The sequence below is a fragment of the Notolepis coatsorum genome (genome assembly GCF_963971535.1).
Source record: "Notolepis coatsorum genome assembly, chromosome: 2".
NCBI lineage: Eukaryota > Metazoa > Chordata > Actinopteri > Aulopiformes > Paralepididae > Notolepis > Notolepis coatsorum.
Window position 1 is genome coordinate 112,039,034 of NC_140166.1, and position 15,630 is coordinate 112,054,663.

Here is a 15,630-nt window from a genome sequence, read left to right on the forward strand (position 1 = left end):
CACCGTCGCTCTATACCCTACGGGGCTGTCTACCGTCGCCCTGGAGCTGTCACCGTCGCTCTATACCACACTTTGAGTTCCTTTACAAAGTTCTACATACACCACCGTGTATACACACAAGCAGTTGGTAATCTTGAAAAAGTTAAACTCCTTAATTAACTTAAACTCTAAATATTCCCCTATGGGTAATGGAAACTCCCCAGCACTACCCCCCCCCCCTCCGTCACTAGGTGGCGACCTACTCCTCCTCCATTTGCCTGTATTATCCCACTGCCCCCCTAGATGGCGGCCAAAACTCAGTCTAGAGGATTGTAGGTGACGTGTCACTTCCTGATTCTAAACCCCTCGTGGCTGCGGCCATTTTTGTCTGCTCAATTATTATTATTTTTTTTCCCCACCGTCCCTTTAATGTCTCAAACATTCTCTCGCTACCGACCACACCCGTAACGTTTGTTCACTGCTCCCTTCACGTCACAGTCCCGCTTCCCGCTTTCTGCGTTTTGAACAGTAATCAAACTAAATACGATGTTGCCCCTTTAACTGAATGAACATCTCCCCTTTGCCTCCCTTCCCATCTCCTATACAGTGGCTTCTGTGCTCTGTAGATAAGACTCTCGATTTTCAAAACAAAAACCGGTGCCGCTCTGCTGTTATTCAAACACACTATTACAGCTGGCATTCTCTGTGTCAAACTAATTACGTTTACGGATACACTATTGTTCGTTTTCTTATTGGCTTGTGAAGTTGTTGAGACTCACTTTATCTTTTCACCGTCAGTTGTTCTGGTCCATGGCTGGGTTTATCTCTCCGGCCTTGCTCGGCTCGCTCGCTGGGTCCATGGCGCTGTTTATCTCTCCGGCCTTGCTCGGCTCGCTCGCTGGGCTCACGTCCATCGCTACCCCTTCACGCCTCGGCACTGCACACAGTCTCTTCCTTTCAAGCAACTTCAAAGCAAGCAATAATCCGGGTCCAAACGGCACCAACTGTAAGATTCTGATCAAACTAGCCAGTATCACGTCTTCGTCTGTTTGGCTCTCCATCCAATTCCTCTGCGTTGTGTACTTTTAATGGTCCTGACGTCTCAGATACTGGCAGATAAGATCCTTATCTCCCCCGTTAGTGCAATCCATAAACCATACTAATTCTCCACCTCCGTAAGAATTCGACACTTCGACACCGTGAAATACCTTATGAGGAGAAGCGTTGTTTTATTGCTATAAACAGAACCTCATAATCAGATGTTATCAGATGTTATCAAATTGTATCGTCCTTGAAGAGTCTATTCTAATGATCTTTCGGTGTGTTCGTCTATCGTCCTTTTGTGATTCAGTCCAATAGTGTTCAGGCCTGTTCGTTAGCCTAAGACCATCCTCGTGGTAGCCGAAGCTACTGGTGATGTGGCATTCTCCCCCCCCCCCCCCCCCTCTCTCAATGAGAGGAGAGAGTGTCTGTGTGATCTCAGTCCTACTCGCTCTTGGTCGGATTCTAGTCTGCCCTACCCGGAACCACTGTCAGCTTTATAGGATCTTCGTCATAACTATGATAGCCCACCCCTTTCTGGTTGTCATGTTGTCATGACAACTGCGTTAACCTTTAACACCATTAAACTTTCATTCTTTCATTCAGATGAACCTCTCTCCCTCCTGCTCTGGGCCTACAGTACACTCTAATCTCAGATGTTCCCACAAGGAATGTCAACAAACATTCTCTCGCTGGCAGTGTGCCTCACTACTGAACCACCGTCTCCTGCTTCCACCGTCCGCATGCACTTCGACCTCTCTGACCCGGCACCGTTTTAGCTGTGGTCACTCCCCCCAATCTATACATCACATACATTGAATAAACCCTGTTTTCTCTCGGTAGCGATCTCAAGATGAGATCCGATTCAAATGTATTGTCATTATACAGCACAAGTACAATACTCCATCCAATCAGAGTGGATAAAGAAATGCATAAATGAATGAAATAAAAAAAAGTTGACTGTCTGCAACTGACTAATCCATAGTTTACACTTGTCAAGAGCCAATTGCGCAGTCGTTCAGTATTGGCATTAATAAATCAGATGTCATGCTAATATGTCATGTTCTACATTAGGACTTACTACTATGATACCCAATAAAACAAGTCATTAGAATAAAAGAAGCCTACTTTGCTGGAACGATTCATTTATAAAGTATACAGTACGTGTGTGCTTGCGCGCTGAGGCTCACTAAGCCTTTCTCCACGCATATTTATTTCTGGAGCATTTATTTATCCACTCTGGTTGGATGGTGTATTGTGCTGTATAATAACAATACATTGGAATCTAATCAAATTTTGACATCAGTCGCAAATCGCTTCCTGTTGAATGGATCGATTGAGTGCAATGCCGAACCTCTGCTGTTCGTTGCTTTCGCTTGTCCTTACAGCCTAGAATATGACACGCCCACTGATGATGTCAAGGTTCGCAAGGAAAAACCAAAAGTCTTTCGGTTCCAGGCAGCTGAGCACCAATTTTTCACGTTCTGAACGAATTATTTCCGGAGTGAACACGCTGGCGGTTTGGGAGATTGGGTTCGTGAAACGGCACCGGCACGGAGCCCTGCCGATGTGAAACGCCTATGTGTAGACCTAATAGTGTAGCCTATAGTGGCGCAAGTGCAGCCGCCAGTGTCTGTTTTTTCAGTTTTTTTGCCAGTATGACATTTTTATTAAATGTTGCTCTAAATGTTATTAAAAAGTCTTAAATGTAACTTGTTCTTGAAAAATTCCATCAACATTAGTTGACTAAACAAAAACATCTGTATCATGATCCATCTAAGAATGAAATTGTACTTGTCAGACCCCAGTGGAGAGTGCAGTCCAGACCTGAGGCTGAGAGGTCATCAGAAGGAAGGCTACGGCCTCTCCTGGAACCCCAACCTCAGCGGGAACCTGCTCAGCGCCTCAGACGACCACGTGAGTAACCTCCACGTCCTCCTGGCTAATCTCAGGGATTACTTATGTTCTCCCCATAGCCCTATTATAGATCATTGGTATGTTGGCATGGCATGAAAGTACCTTTCTTCACTCATCCTAATTGAAAATACAGGTCTATATTAGTCTGGTGTTTACATACAATACAAATGTAAACGGGTTGTAATTGTAAACCAGCTTGCAGATGGAATAACAAACAGGAGATAGATGATGGGATTGAAAAGATGCTAACGCCCCCCCCCCCGCCCCCGACCTCTTCTTTCTCCAACTTTCTTCTGTCCCCCTCCTCCTCACCCCCCCTCCAGACCATCTGCCTGTGGGACATAGGGGCCGGGCCTAAGGAGGGGAAGATCGTGGACGCGAAGACCATCTTCACAGGACACACGGCGGTGGTGGAGGACGTCTCCTGGCACCTGCTACACGAGTCCCTGTTTGGCTCCGTGGCTGACGACCAGAAGCTCATGATGTGAGGCCTGAGGACAGAACAGAGCACAGAAATTAAATATTTAAATAAAGGGAAGATGGAGCTTAGCACAAACAACTAACTGAAGCATTGTACATCTTTTGTGAACCCCCTCACTCTCAGATGGGACACTCGTTCCAACAACACGTCTAAGCCAAGCCATTCTGTGGATGCCCACACAGCCGAGGTCAACTGCCTCTCTTTCAACCCCTACAGCGAGTTCATCCTGGCCACCGGCTCTGCTGACAAGGTAGGAGAGAGGAGAGGGTACAAGGTAGGAGAGAGGAGAGGGTACAAGAGAGGAGAGGGTACAAGGTAGGAGAGAGGAGAGGGTGCAAGGTAGGAGAGAGGAGAGGGTGCAAGGTAGGAGAGAGGAGAGGGTACAAGGTAGGAGAGAGGAGAGGATACAAGGTAGGAGAGAGGAGAGGGTACAAGGTAGGAGAGAGGAGAGGGTACAAGGTAGGAGAGAGGAGAGGGTGCAAGGTAGGAGAGAGGAGAGGGTGCAAGGTAGGAGAGAGGAGAGGGTGCAAGGTAGGAGAGAGGAGAGGGTGCAAGGTAGGAGAGAGGAGAGGGTGCAAGGTAGGAGAGAGGAGAGGGTGCAAGGTAGGAGAGAGGAGAGGGTACAAGGTAGGAGAGAGGAGAGGGTACAAGGTAGGAGAGAGGAGAGGGTACAAGGTAGGAGAGAGGAGAGGGTACCAACCAACCACCAACCATGCCAACCATACAACCAACTATACAGACCAACCACACCAACCAACCACCATTCCCCAATACCTTCCTCTGATGCAAAAGCATTTGGTTTTAGCTGAGATTAATGTGAAAAGCAATGTAGAATCAAGGTTGAAATGTTTTAATGCAGAGCCTCTCTGTATGTCCCTTCTTTCTCTTTTTCCCTCTCCCTTCTGTTTTAGACTGTTGCATTGTGGGATCTCAGGAACCTCAAGCTGAAGCTCCACTCCTTTGAATCCCACAAGGACGAAATCTTCCAGGTAGAAACATGGGTACACGTCATCCAGTTATTCTGCATTCACAAAGATGTGTTTCCATTAGGATCTGTAATCACAAAGATGTGTTTCCATTAGGATCTGGAATCACAAAGATGTGTTTCCATTAGGATCTGTGATCACAAAGATGTGTTTCCATTAGGATCTGGAATCACAAAGATGTGTTTCCATTAGGATCTGTGATCACAAAGATGTGTTTCCATTAGGATCTGGAATCACAATGATGCGTTTCCATTAGGATCTGGAATCACAAAGATGTGTTTCCATTAGGATCTGTGATCACAAAGATGTGTTTCCATTAGGATCTGTGATCACAAAGATGTGTTTCCATTAGGGATGCACCGAATGGGAAATTCTTGGCCGAAACAGATACCGAAAATAGAAAACAGTTGGCCGAAAACCGAAAGCCAAAAGGCCGAAAATGATTCATAGAATAGATTTTTTTTTTACCAATGTTGTGGAACATTATGATTATGGAAAAATATGATTATGGCTAAACTTAATTTAAATAATAAATAATCACTATTATGGGTCCATAAAACATTTGTTTAACCTTTATTTACCCAGGGTAGGTTCGCTGAGCACAGATGCTCTTTTTCAGCTACGCCCTGCTTCACACTCACACAGTTCCATTCATACCTGGGAGCTGCCCAGTACAACCACAGTCTGACACCATTGGCCACTGAGCAACTCCACTGGAGCAGTTGGGGGTTAAGTGCCTTGCTCAAGGGCACTTCAGCGGCAGATTTTTCCTGCCGGTCCCGGGCATCGAACCGGCGACCTTCCGGTCACAAACCCGCTTCTCTAACCATTAGGCCACCTCTGCATTCAGCACTGTCTGAATGCATACAGTACATTAATTCCATCTTTTCTCTGGCTGCGCAGCGGACATCTGTGCTCTACTGAGCGCACCTTTCTAGTCCCCAGCTGAATGTGCTCGCTTGACTCGGCACAGTAGACGCGCGACAGACAGCGTCAATGTGAGAAACACAATCCCCCCCCCCCTCTCGCTCTGAATAATATGCATATTAGATCATTAGAGCATTTATTGGACGCGTTGCGCGCAGAGTTTACATAGAAACAGCGCAACTCCCGACAGCGCAACATCATCACAACAACACGCGTTAGGTTACAGGTTGTTTCTGTTTCGGTGACATATTTTCGGTGAAAAAACTCTTTTGGCCGAAAGCCGAAAGGCCATTTTCGGCCGAAAGTTTTCGGCCACCGAAATGTCGGTGCATCCCTAGTTTCCATTAGGATCTGTGATCACAAAGATCTGTTTCCATTAGGATCTGGAATCACAAAGATGTGTTTCTATTAAGATCTGGAATCACAAATATGTGTTTCCATTGGGATCTTTAGTCACAGAAGAGGGATGGAGAATTTAGGATATACATACATAACGTCACAGTGCCCAAGTGCGTCCACCTTTTTATAGGATTCTATCACATTTGCATAACAATAGCGAATATTACGTACCTTGCGCCGTTTTCATTGGAGTTTTTTACAAAACAACGCTGTTTTATTTGTCCTATATATGCGGATATCATTTAAAAACTTAAATTTTACCATTTTAGTTCCCTTTAGACAACAAACATAATGCTAATGATGCACTTTAATTATGATAATTAGGTGGCCATTCACGGTCACTGTACTGAGGTGACGTGAGGGCGCATTCATAGTTTAACGCTCCTGTGTTCAGATCGCATTTTCATCAACTTTTACCGACCTGCTGACCTGTGAACTGTGAAAAAAGGTCTTGGAAAATGGAGTTCTTTTGTTTGAACCTGTTTTCATCCTTTAAAATCAATGCTGCCATCTACTGTCAGCTGGAAGGTAGTGTCGTTTGTCTACCATCTCATCTCAGGAGCAAACAACATCCCCATTTTATTTGTCTAACAAACAAAATATTAATCACAATCACTTGTCACATTAACATTTGTGAGTACATGTGTTTTCAACAAAAATATGACAAATTTAACACAACAGCCAGCACTTCATAAAATTTTATAAACATTATATAAAAAATACAATAAACATAACTTGGAACAATAACTATTTACAGCACACCATACATATTTATAAATTTTTTCATTCGCTCACTCATTCATACACTCATTCATCCAAACACCAGTAACACCAGAAACTAGCATCTTCGTCCTCCTCCTCCTCCCACTGGACACACATGGTGTGGAACCATTTGTGACAGTTGTCACACTGGACCCACGACACCAAACCCTCAGAGTCCACAGGGGGGTTCGCCTTTTTACACCGGCCACACCGCCAGATCCCCAGCTTCTGCCTCTTGGTGGTGTGACCTGCAGTTAAAAAGAAATGTATTATTATGACGCTGCTTGATTACAATATACCAAGGTCCAATAATAAGTAAGGGATAATGTATAGCTACGAGGTCATTGTCGCAAAATAATTGACCGACACGGAGTTTAAAATACCGAGGCGCAGCGCTGAGGATCACAAGCAAGCATTTCGGCGAATGTGAAAACGCCATGTAATAAATATGAATAACTATCTATATAGTACTTTTCACACATGGACCACAGTTCAAAGTGCCCCACAGCAATTTGTATAAAATCAGCAAATTTTTTACAAAATAAATAACAATTCATAAGTTTGCCCTGACAAACTCAAAAAACATAAGTAACATGCCGATGGGTGTCGTGGGTCTGGCGTGGGAGGAGGAGGACGTCGATGCTCCTGTTGGTCCAGGAATACAGGAGGCTGCAGACACAAAAAGGGAGCACCACTCAAAAAAATTATTTTGTTTGGTTTGGTAAATATTGCGCTATGAACAGTCTATCAGTGTACTGTGTGTGTGTGTAGGCCGTAGGGGCAGGTACAATAAGAGTTTTTCTTCCTGTTCCTTTTGGCCATGGACATTTGTAGATCGTGTTTTTTTCACAGTTGTTTGAAAAAGCTTACGGTGGGAGGGAGAGGAAGTTGGCTGGGACACCCGGTGGGACTGCGGTGGGACTGCCGGCTCTGAGAAAATGGTTAAGAAACAATAAAACATGATTATTTATTCATAAAAAAATTTATACTTTTTTGCTAACTGAGAATGTTGTCTCCCAAATAACTGTTAAAAGAAAACAAATAAATAAATACCATCCATTATGGCTGTTGGGGAGGAAGAGGTGGAGGGGTGGTGATCTTCCCCTCTCAAAGCAGGCAGGCGAGTGCTGGTGTGGAGGCTAGAGGCGGGCAGCAGACTGTGGGAGGCAGAAGAGGGGGGCATGGAGGCTGAGGCTGAGGGACCGGCGATGGAAAGACCGGAGCTGGTGGTGGGAGCGGCCCCGGGGGACACTCCTCTTCTGCGGCTGGGGAGAGAGCCACCACGCGGGGTACGGGAGGAGGTTGTGGGAGTCCTTAAAGTTTCAGCCCGCTGCCGCTGTCGGTCTGCCCTGGCCAGAGCTCCTGCCTCGGCGCGGGCGGCGCGGTCCTCTGTCTCATCGATGGCATCCGTCATCTCCTGGGCGGTGAGCAGGCGGGCCTTGGTGGTGTTCCTCCTGACCTTTCCAGATCTTCTTGTGAACTCTATCTGGGCCAGGAGTTGTCCCAGGTCCGCTGTGATCCTCCCTGCTGTTACAAGGGGGTGGTTGAGGTAGGGGTTGGGGGGTGAGTCCTGGACTAGAGCACGGGGGCTGGGTGGGGGGCTGGGAGGGGGGCTAGGAGCACGGGGGCTGGGTGGGGGGCTAGGAGCACGGGGGCTGGGTCGGGGGCTAGGAGCACGGGGGCTGGGTGGGGGGCTGGGCTGGGGGGTAACAGCAGGGTTGGCACCAGGAGATGCAGGGGGAGGGGCAGACGGCATGACCCTCGACCAATCAATAGCCGCAGGGTCCAGAGGGTAGAGGCCACACCTCCTGAAGCCAGCCACCACCACCCTCCGATCTTTCTGCCTCTGGTAGGTGTCTCTGAACACCCTTGAAAACTCCTTTTTAGAAATCATGAAGGAGTGGCTAACTGCCGACAGATCTCCCACAAGCCCGGAGAAATCTGCCTTCAAGGGTGCAAAGAAACTCACATCCAGAGGCTGAAGGATGTGAGAGGTGTGTGGCGGTAGGCACAGGAGAATGACCCTCTCCCTCTGTGCCGTCCGGACCAGCTCTGGATCCAGGTGGGACTGGTGACCGTCCATCACAAGCAGCAGCGGGCGCTCCTCCGTGGCATACTTCAGGAAGTGGTCGGTGAACCACTTCCTAAAAAGCTCTGAGTCAATGTACCCCGCTGGCGACTTCCCGTAGAGGGCATTGGGGACTCCCTCCCTATTGTAGGGCCCTCCTGGGTAGCCCCCCTTATAAATAATAAAAGGGGGGACGTCCTCCCCAGCCGCGTTGAGGCAGGCCAGGACCGTGATGTGTTCCCTGGTTCCCTGGGCCTGCCTGTAGGCGTGCTTCGTCCCACGGGGCACAACGACCTTCCTCCGGTTGGAGTCCATCTGAAACCCCGTCTCGTCACAGTTGTAAATATGACGGGGTTTCTCCCTCAGCCCGTGCTCCTCCATGGTGCTGGTGAGGAGCTTGAAGTATTCTTCTATGGCCCCCCTCTTAGCGCAGGCTGCCCTCCCACGGTCAATGGTGTCCGGGATCCGGATCGTGAGGCGATGGTGTTGCCTCTCCCTAAAATTTATCCACCACCCCTGGCCAAGGGATGTTTTTAGGTTCCCTGGGTGACGGAGGTTATAGATGGCCAGGGCGTGGGCCAGGACCTGCGACCTCGTCAGCGGAAACCCATAACTGGCAGAGTACAAGCAGTACTCCACCAGGGAACTCTCATCTTCAGGGGTCAGATAGGTGCCCCGGCCGATGTTGCAGGCCAGAGACACCTTTCCGCTGAGTCGGTCGATCAGGCTGGACTTAGGGACCTCGAACAACGTGGCTGCCCGCCTCGCACTCCACCTGCCTGCTCTGACCTCTGCAATGGCCTGATCCATGGCCTCCTGGGTCCACAGACGCACCTTCCTCTCCCTCTTCCGCATTTGCCGGATATTAGGCATGCTCTGCAAACACACAAAAATATTTTAAACAAGAAAGTAAAATAATATGAACTTTATTATTATTGTACGACTGACGAGTTTATTTTATTTGATTTATTTAGCACATTATTTAAAAAAAACAGTGCTAGGAGGGAACTTATGTGAGTGATTTATGATGAAATTAAATTAGATTTGAATTGTTTTTTTGAATATGGATAAGGAGGTTGTTGACCTCAATGATGAATTTAGTTTATTGCTATGGTTTGTTGGATATGAGTGAAATTCTGATGAAAAGATGCAGAACAATGGAAGGTATCAAGAACATCTTGCCTTTTGTTAATGAACTTGAATATGAATGAGCATGAAACCAAAATGATTATGCTGAAATATTACCAGACATGCAAACACACACACAACCTTACCTTCACCCAGTTCAGCATGGCAGCCTCACACACACACACACACACACCTCCATTCACCTGTAGAGAAACAAACAAGCACACACAAACCTACCGTGTCTGCTGTCTGACTTTGTCACTGCTTCAGATGTTTTTTTATACAGAGATTGAGAGAGAGAGAGAGAGAGAGAGAAAACCAGTTCATTATTTTCCCCGCGAAAATTATTGTTCTCCCTTCGATTATTTTCGCGCAACCTCAGTTCATCACTCGTTCAGACAAACTTAGATCTCTTATTAAGATTACAAATGTACAACACATTTCGTCGGACAAAACACTGGCTATATATGCTAGCAACATAACCAAACAATCTGACTTCATCTTGGGGCGAGTGGGAGTTCGTGTTTAAGGAACAGGAAGCTACTTTTACTTGGAAATCAGCGTCGCCCCGAACACATTCGAACAATTATAACGTTGCAGTGGTACAAACGTTCACATCTAGTAGTCTTTAGATGACTAAATATAGATGAATACTCATGAAATTTGATATATATACTCTAAAATAAGTATGATTTCATATCACCTACCTTTCGACGTGAAAATCTGGTGGGGCTGTGAGGAAAGATCCAGAATGCCGCGCAAGATGGGGCGTGACCGAAGTTGGGTTTGGGCGTTCCCAGATAAAGAGGGTGACCGGGATTGGTTTACGTTCCGTTAGTACATACATAAAATGAATCACACTCCTTGCAATTTGGGTGCTGACTCTTCAAAATAAGCTGTGGTTACATGGAAAATACGTCATCAACCTGATTGAAATCATTCAGATTGGACATTTAAAATCAACCGTTTGCATGGACGCTAAATAAACTCAACCACGTTTACATGGCTCAAAGCATGTAATCAGAATGACTTGTTTGACATGCCTAAAACTTACAGTAGCCCCTCTTGTACTCACAAACGTATATTCGGATAACATGCTAGAAGAACAGGTTGGATATTCACTACACGTACTTTGACTCATGTTCAAATAATCTGCCCTCGTGCTTCACATCAATGACATCATTGTTAACTGTGGTGCTACATGCATTCTCTTTAGATTAGACCTGAGTCTGTCAGTAGAAATAATCTCTGTTCATTGATTCACCACATTGCTTCTGCCGTCTGATAACCTTGACCTAACCCTCGACACCAGGTCCAGTGGTCCCCTCATAACGAGACTATCCTGGCCTCCAGCGGTACCGACCGACGCCTCAATGTATGGGATCTCAGGTAAAAACTACACTACCCAGCATGCTTCGCAACACCCCAGCGTCATGTCACAGAAAGATGATCCATGGACCTCTCACAGGGTATCTGTGGGGTATTAAAAAGTCTTAAATTATTAAATTCATAATTCTCAACAAAGGTATTTCATTTTCACAGGTATTACATTTTTTTGGGTGGGGGGAAAGCCCGGCTGTTGGGAGATTAAATATATGAAATGTTTTTGTATTCAAGTCGTTGTTTTTTGCGGGGCTACCAGGAGCTTGTATGTAACGCACAATAATTTAAATTGGCATTTCTTTTACTAGTATGGTTGTGAAATTGGTATAAAATTGTATAGTGGTCTTAAAGTCTTAAATTTAACTAGTTGAAACCTGCAGATACCCTGTCTCAAGTAGTTCCCATAATTCTTAAAAAATCTTAAAACTAATAGAAGGATTATGTGTTTAGCTAACTAGCCTATTTTTAAGAGCCACATAGCTAACACTAAAGTGGATGTCTACTACAAGAATGCACTGAAGAGGATGACATCAGGGAACCTGTGCTGGAATGCTAAGCTAGTTTCACATTTTTTAATCCCCAGCCTCATCACCCACCCTTGACTTCATTCAAGGTCAAGAGCCTGTGTGAACCACAGATGAAGCTGGGGGCGATCTTTTAATAACCTGTTCATAAATATGACGCACTTGTGAGGTCTATTGGTCTGTGTAGCATGATGGGGTCTGTAAGGGGTTGGAGAAATCATCCATGTAATGATCCTGATTCTAGCTTTTTCGCATGAGTGATTCTATATTGTATATTGAATGTGTGTTTTCAGTAAAATAGGAGAGGAGCAGTCGGCTGAGGATGCAGAGGATGGCCCTCCTGAGCTGCTGGTGAGTCCTGACCTCTAGAAGATAAATACTGTAAGATAAGATGACCTGGAGCCTCTTTTATAGAAGATAAATAAGATACGATGACCTGGAGCCTCTTTTATAGAAGATCAATAAGATACGATGACCTGGAGCCACTTTTATAGAAGATAAATAAGATAAGATGACCTGGAGCCTCTTTTATAGAAGATAAATAAGATACGATGACCTGGAGGCCAAAGGCTAGCATGATACGAGCCATCATAGTATTTAAAAGCCTGCTTGTTATTTATTAATTTAAAAAGCTTGTATTTAAAAGCCTGCTCTTGTGTTCTTTCAGTTCATCCATGGAGGTCACACAGCTAAGATCTCAGACTTCTCGTGGAACCCAAACGAGCCCTGGGTCATCTGCTCCGTGTCTGAAGACAACATCATGCAAGTCTGGCAGATGGTATGTAGACCTGTATTGCATCCTCCACACTTGCATGTACGGTCAGACCACAGTAGTGTTTCCTTTTTGTGCTGGTGAGGTCTGCTGGTGAGGGGAAGCTTGGTCTGCTGGTGAGGGGAAGCTTGGTCTGTGCTGCTGAGGGGAAGCTTGGTCTGCTGGTGAGGGGAAGCTTGGTCTGCTGGTGAGGGGAAGCTTGGTCTGTGCTGCTGAGGGGAAGCTTGGTCTGCTGGTGAGGGGAAGCTTGGTCTGTGCTGAGGGGAAGCTTGGTCTGTGCTGAGGGGAAGCTTGGTCTGCTGGTGAGGGGAAGCTTGGTCTGTGCTGCTGAGGGGAAGCTTGGTCTGCTGCTGAGGGGAAGCTTGGTCTGCTGCTGAGGGGAAGCTTGGTCTGCTGCTGAGGGGAAGCTTGGTCTGTGCTGCTGAGTGGAAGCTTGGTCTGCTGGTGAGGGGAAGCTTGGTCTGCTGGTGAGGGGAAGCTTGGTCTGCTGGTGAGGGGAAGCTTGGTCTGCTGCTGAGGGGAAGCTTGGTCTGTGCTGCTGAGGGGAAGCTTGGTCTGCTGCTGAGGGGAAGCTTGGTCTGCTGGTGAGGGGAAGCTTGGTCTGCTGCTGAGGGGAAGCTTGGTCTGCTGCTGAGGGGAAGCTTGGTCTGTGCTGCTGAGGGGAAACTTGGTCTGTGCTGCTGAGGGGAAGCTTGGTCTGTGCTGCTGAGGGGAAGCTTGGTCTGCTGGTGAGGGGAAACTTGGTCTGTGCTGCTGAGGGGAAGCTTGGTCTGCTGCTGAGGGGAAGCTTGGTCTGCTGCTGAGGGGAAGCTTGGTCTGTGCTGCTGAGGGGAAGCTTGGTCTGTGCTGCTGAGGGGAAGCTTGGTCTGCTGCTGAGGGGAAGCTTGGTCTGCTGCTGACGGGAAGCTTGGTCTGCTGGTGAGGGGAAGCTTGGTCTGCTGCTGACGGGAAGCTTGGTCTGCTGGTGAGGGGAAGCTTGGTCTGCTGGTGAGGGGAAGCTTGGTCTGCTGTTGAGGGGAAGCTTGGTCTGTGCTGCTGAGGGGAAGCTTGGTCTGTGCTGCTGACGGGAAGCTTGGTCTGTGCTGCTGAGGGGAAGCTTGGTCTGCTGCTGACGGGAAGCTTGGTCTGTGCTGCTGAGGGGAAGCTTGGTCTGCTGGTGAGGGGAAGCTTGGTCTGTGCTGCTGAGGGGAAGCTTGGTCTGCTGGTGAGGGGAAGCTTGGTCTGCTGCTGAGGGGAAGCTTGGTCTGTGCTGCTGAGGGGAAGCTTGGTCTGTGCTGCTGAGGGGAAGCTTGGTCTGCTGCTGAGGGGAAACTTGGTCTGTGCTGCTGAGGGGAAGCTTGGTCTGCTGCTGAGGGGAAGCTTGGTCTGCTGCTGAGGGGAAGCTTGGTCTGTGCTGCTGAGGGGAAGCTTGGTCTGCTGCTGACGGGAAGCTTGGTCTGCTGCTGAGGGGAAGCTTGGTCTGCTGGTGAGGGGAAGCTTGGTCTGCTGGTGAGGGGAAGCTTGGTCTGCTGGTGAGGGGAAGCTTGGTCTGCTGGTGAGGGGAAGCTTGGTCTGTGCTGCTGAGGGGAAGCTTGGTCTGCTGCTGACGGGAAGCTTGGTCTGTGCTGCTGAGGGGAAGCTTGGTCTGCTGCTGACGGGAAGCTTGGTCTGTGCTGCTGAGGGGAAGCTTGGTCTGCTGGTGAGGGGAAGCTTGGTCTGTGCTGCTGAGGGGAAGCTTGGTCTGCTGGTGAGGGGAAGCTTGGTCTGCTGCTGAGGGGAAGCTTGGTCTGCTGGTGAGGGGAAGCTTGGTCTGCTGCTGAGGGGAAGCTTGGTCTGCTGCTGAGGGGAAGCTTGGTCTGCTGCTGAGGGGAAGCTTGTTCTGCTGGTGAGGGGAAGCTTGGTCTGTTGGTGAGGGGAAGCTTGGTCTGTTGGTGAGGGGAAGCTTGGTCTGTTGGTGAGGGGAAGCTTGGTCTGCTGGTGAGGGGAAGCTTGGTCTGTGCTGCTGAGGGGAAGCTTGGTCTGTGCTGCTGAGGGGAAGCTTGGTCTGTTGGTGAGGGGAAGCTTGGTCTGCTGGTGAGGGGAAGCTTGGTCTGCTGGTGAGGGGAAGCTTGGTCTGCTGGTGAGGGGAAGCTTGGTCTGCTGGTGAGGGGAAGCTTGGTCTGCTGGTGAGGGGAAGCTTGGTCTGCTGCTGAGGGGAAGCTTGGTCTGTGCTGCTGAGGGGAAGCTTGGTCTGCTGCTGAGGGGAAGCTTGGTCTGCTGCTGAGGGGAAGCTTGGTCTGCTGCTGAGGGGAAGCTTGGTCTGCTGCTGAGGGGAAGCTTGGTCTGTGCTGCTGAGGGGAAGCTTGGTCTGTGCTGCTGAGGGGAAGCTTGGTCTGTGCTGCTGAGGGGAAGCTTGGTCTGTGCTGCTGAGGGGAAGCTTGGTCTGTGCTGCTGAGGGGAAGCTTGGTCTGTGCTGCTGAGGGGAAGCTTGGTCTGCTGGTGAGGGGAAGCTTGGTCTGCTGCTGAGGGGAAGCTTGGTCTGTGCTGCTGAGGGGAAGCTTGGTCTGCTGGTGAGGGGAAGCTTGGTCTGTGCTGCTGAGGGGAAGCTTGGTCTGCTGGTGAGGGGAAGCTTGGTCTGCTGCTGAGGGGAAGCTTGGTCTGTGCTGCTGAGGGGAAGCTTGGTCTGTGCTGCTGACGGGAAGCTTGGTCTGCTGCTGAGGGGAAGCTTGGTCTGCTGCTGACGGGAAGCTTGGTCTGCTGGTGAGGGGAAGCTTGGTCTGCTGGTGAGGGGAAGCTTGGTCTGCTGGTGAGGGGAAGCTTGGTCTGTGCTGCTGAGGGGAAGCTTGGTCTGCTGCTGACGGGAAGCTTGGTCTGTGCTGCTGAGGGGAAGCTTGGTCTGCTGCTGACGGGAAGCTTGGTCTGTGCTGCTGAGGGGAAGCTTGGTCTGCTGGTGAGGGGAAGCTTGGTCTGTGCTGCTGAGGGGAAGCTTGGTCTGCTGGTGAGGGGAAGCTTGGTCTGCTGCTGAGGGGAAGCTTGGTCTGCTGCTGAGGGGAAGCTTGGTCTGCTGCTGAGGGGAAGCTTGTTCTGCTGGTGAGGGGAAGCTTGGTCTGTTGGTGAGGGGAAGCTTGGTCTGTTGGTGAGGGGAAGCTTGGTCTGTTGGTGAGGGGAAGCTTGGTCTGCTGGTGAGGGGAAGCTTGGTCTGCTGGTGAGGGGAAGCTTGGTCTGTTGGTGAGGGGAAGCTTGGTCTGCTGCTGAGGGGAAGCTTGGTCTGTTGGTGAGGGGAAGCTTGGTCTGCTGGTGAGGGG

General features: G+C 48.7%; 2 protein-coding genes across 3 annotated transcripts in view; one reads left to right on the forward strand and one right to left on the reverse strand.

Moving 5' to 3' along the window:
• The window catches only part of LOC311223146 (histone-binding protein RBBP7), a 38,152-nt gene that overhangs the window by 17,084 nt on the left and 5,438 nt on the right, over positions 1-15,630 (forward strand). For both annotated transcript variants that reach the window (XM_084307896.1, XM_084307897.1), the window contains exons 5-11: positions 2,822-2,937; positions 3,261-3,421; positions 3,542-3,668; positions 4,330-4,407; positions 11,001-11,077; positions 11,889-11,946; positions 12,263-12,373. In XM_084307896.1, the coding sequence (XP_084164022.1) occupies positions 2,822-2,937; positions 3,261-3,421; positions 3,542-3,668; positions 4,330-4,407; positions 11,001-11,077; positions 11,889-11,946; positions 12,263-12,373 (728 nt within the window). The remainder of the gene's footprint in view (positions 1-2,821; positions 2,938-3,260; positions 3,422-3,541; positions 3,669-4,329; positions 4,408-11,000; positions 11,078-11,888; positions 11,947-12,262; positions 12,374-15,630) is intronic.
• On the reverse strand, positions 4,561-10,414 carry LOC311248876 (uncharacterized protein; the record flags this gene model as incomplete). Its single annotated transcript, XM_084338105.1, has 7 exons — positions 10,396-10,414; positions 9,835-9,891; positions 7,546-9,436; positions 7,363-7,422; positions 7,090-7,161; positions 6,599-6,740; positions 4,561-4,567 (listed from the first exon to the last, which is right to left on the reverse strand). Exons 2-7 carry the CDS (start codon positions 9,850-9,852, stop codon positions 4,561-4,563), a joined length of 2,190 nt encoding a protein of 729 aa, XP_084194231.1. The 5' UTR covers positions 9,853-9,891; positions 10,396-10,414.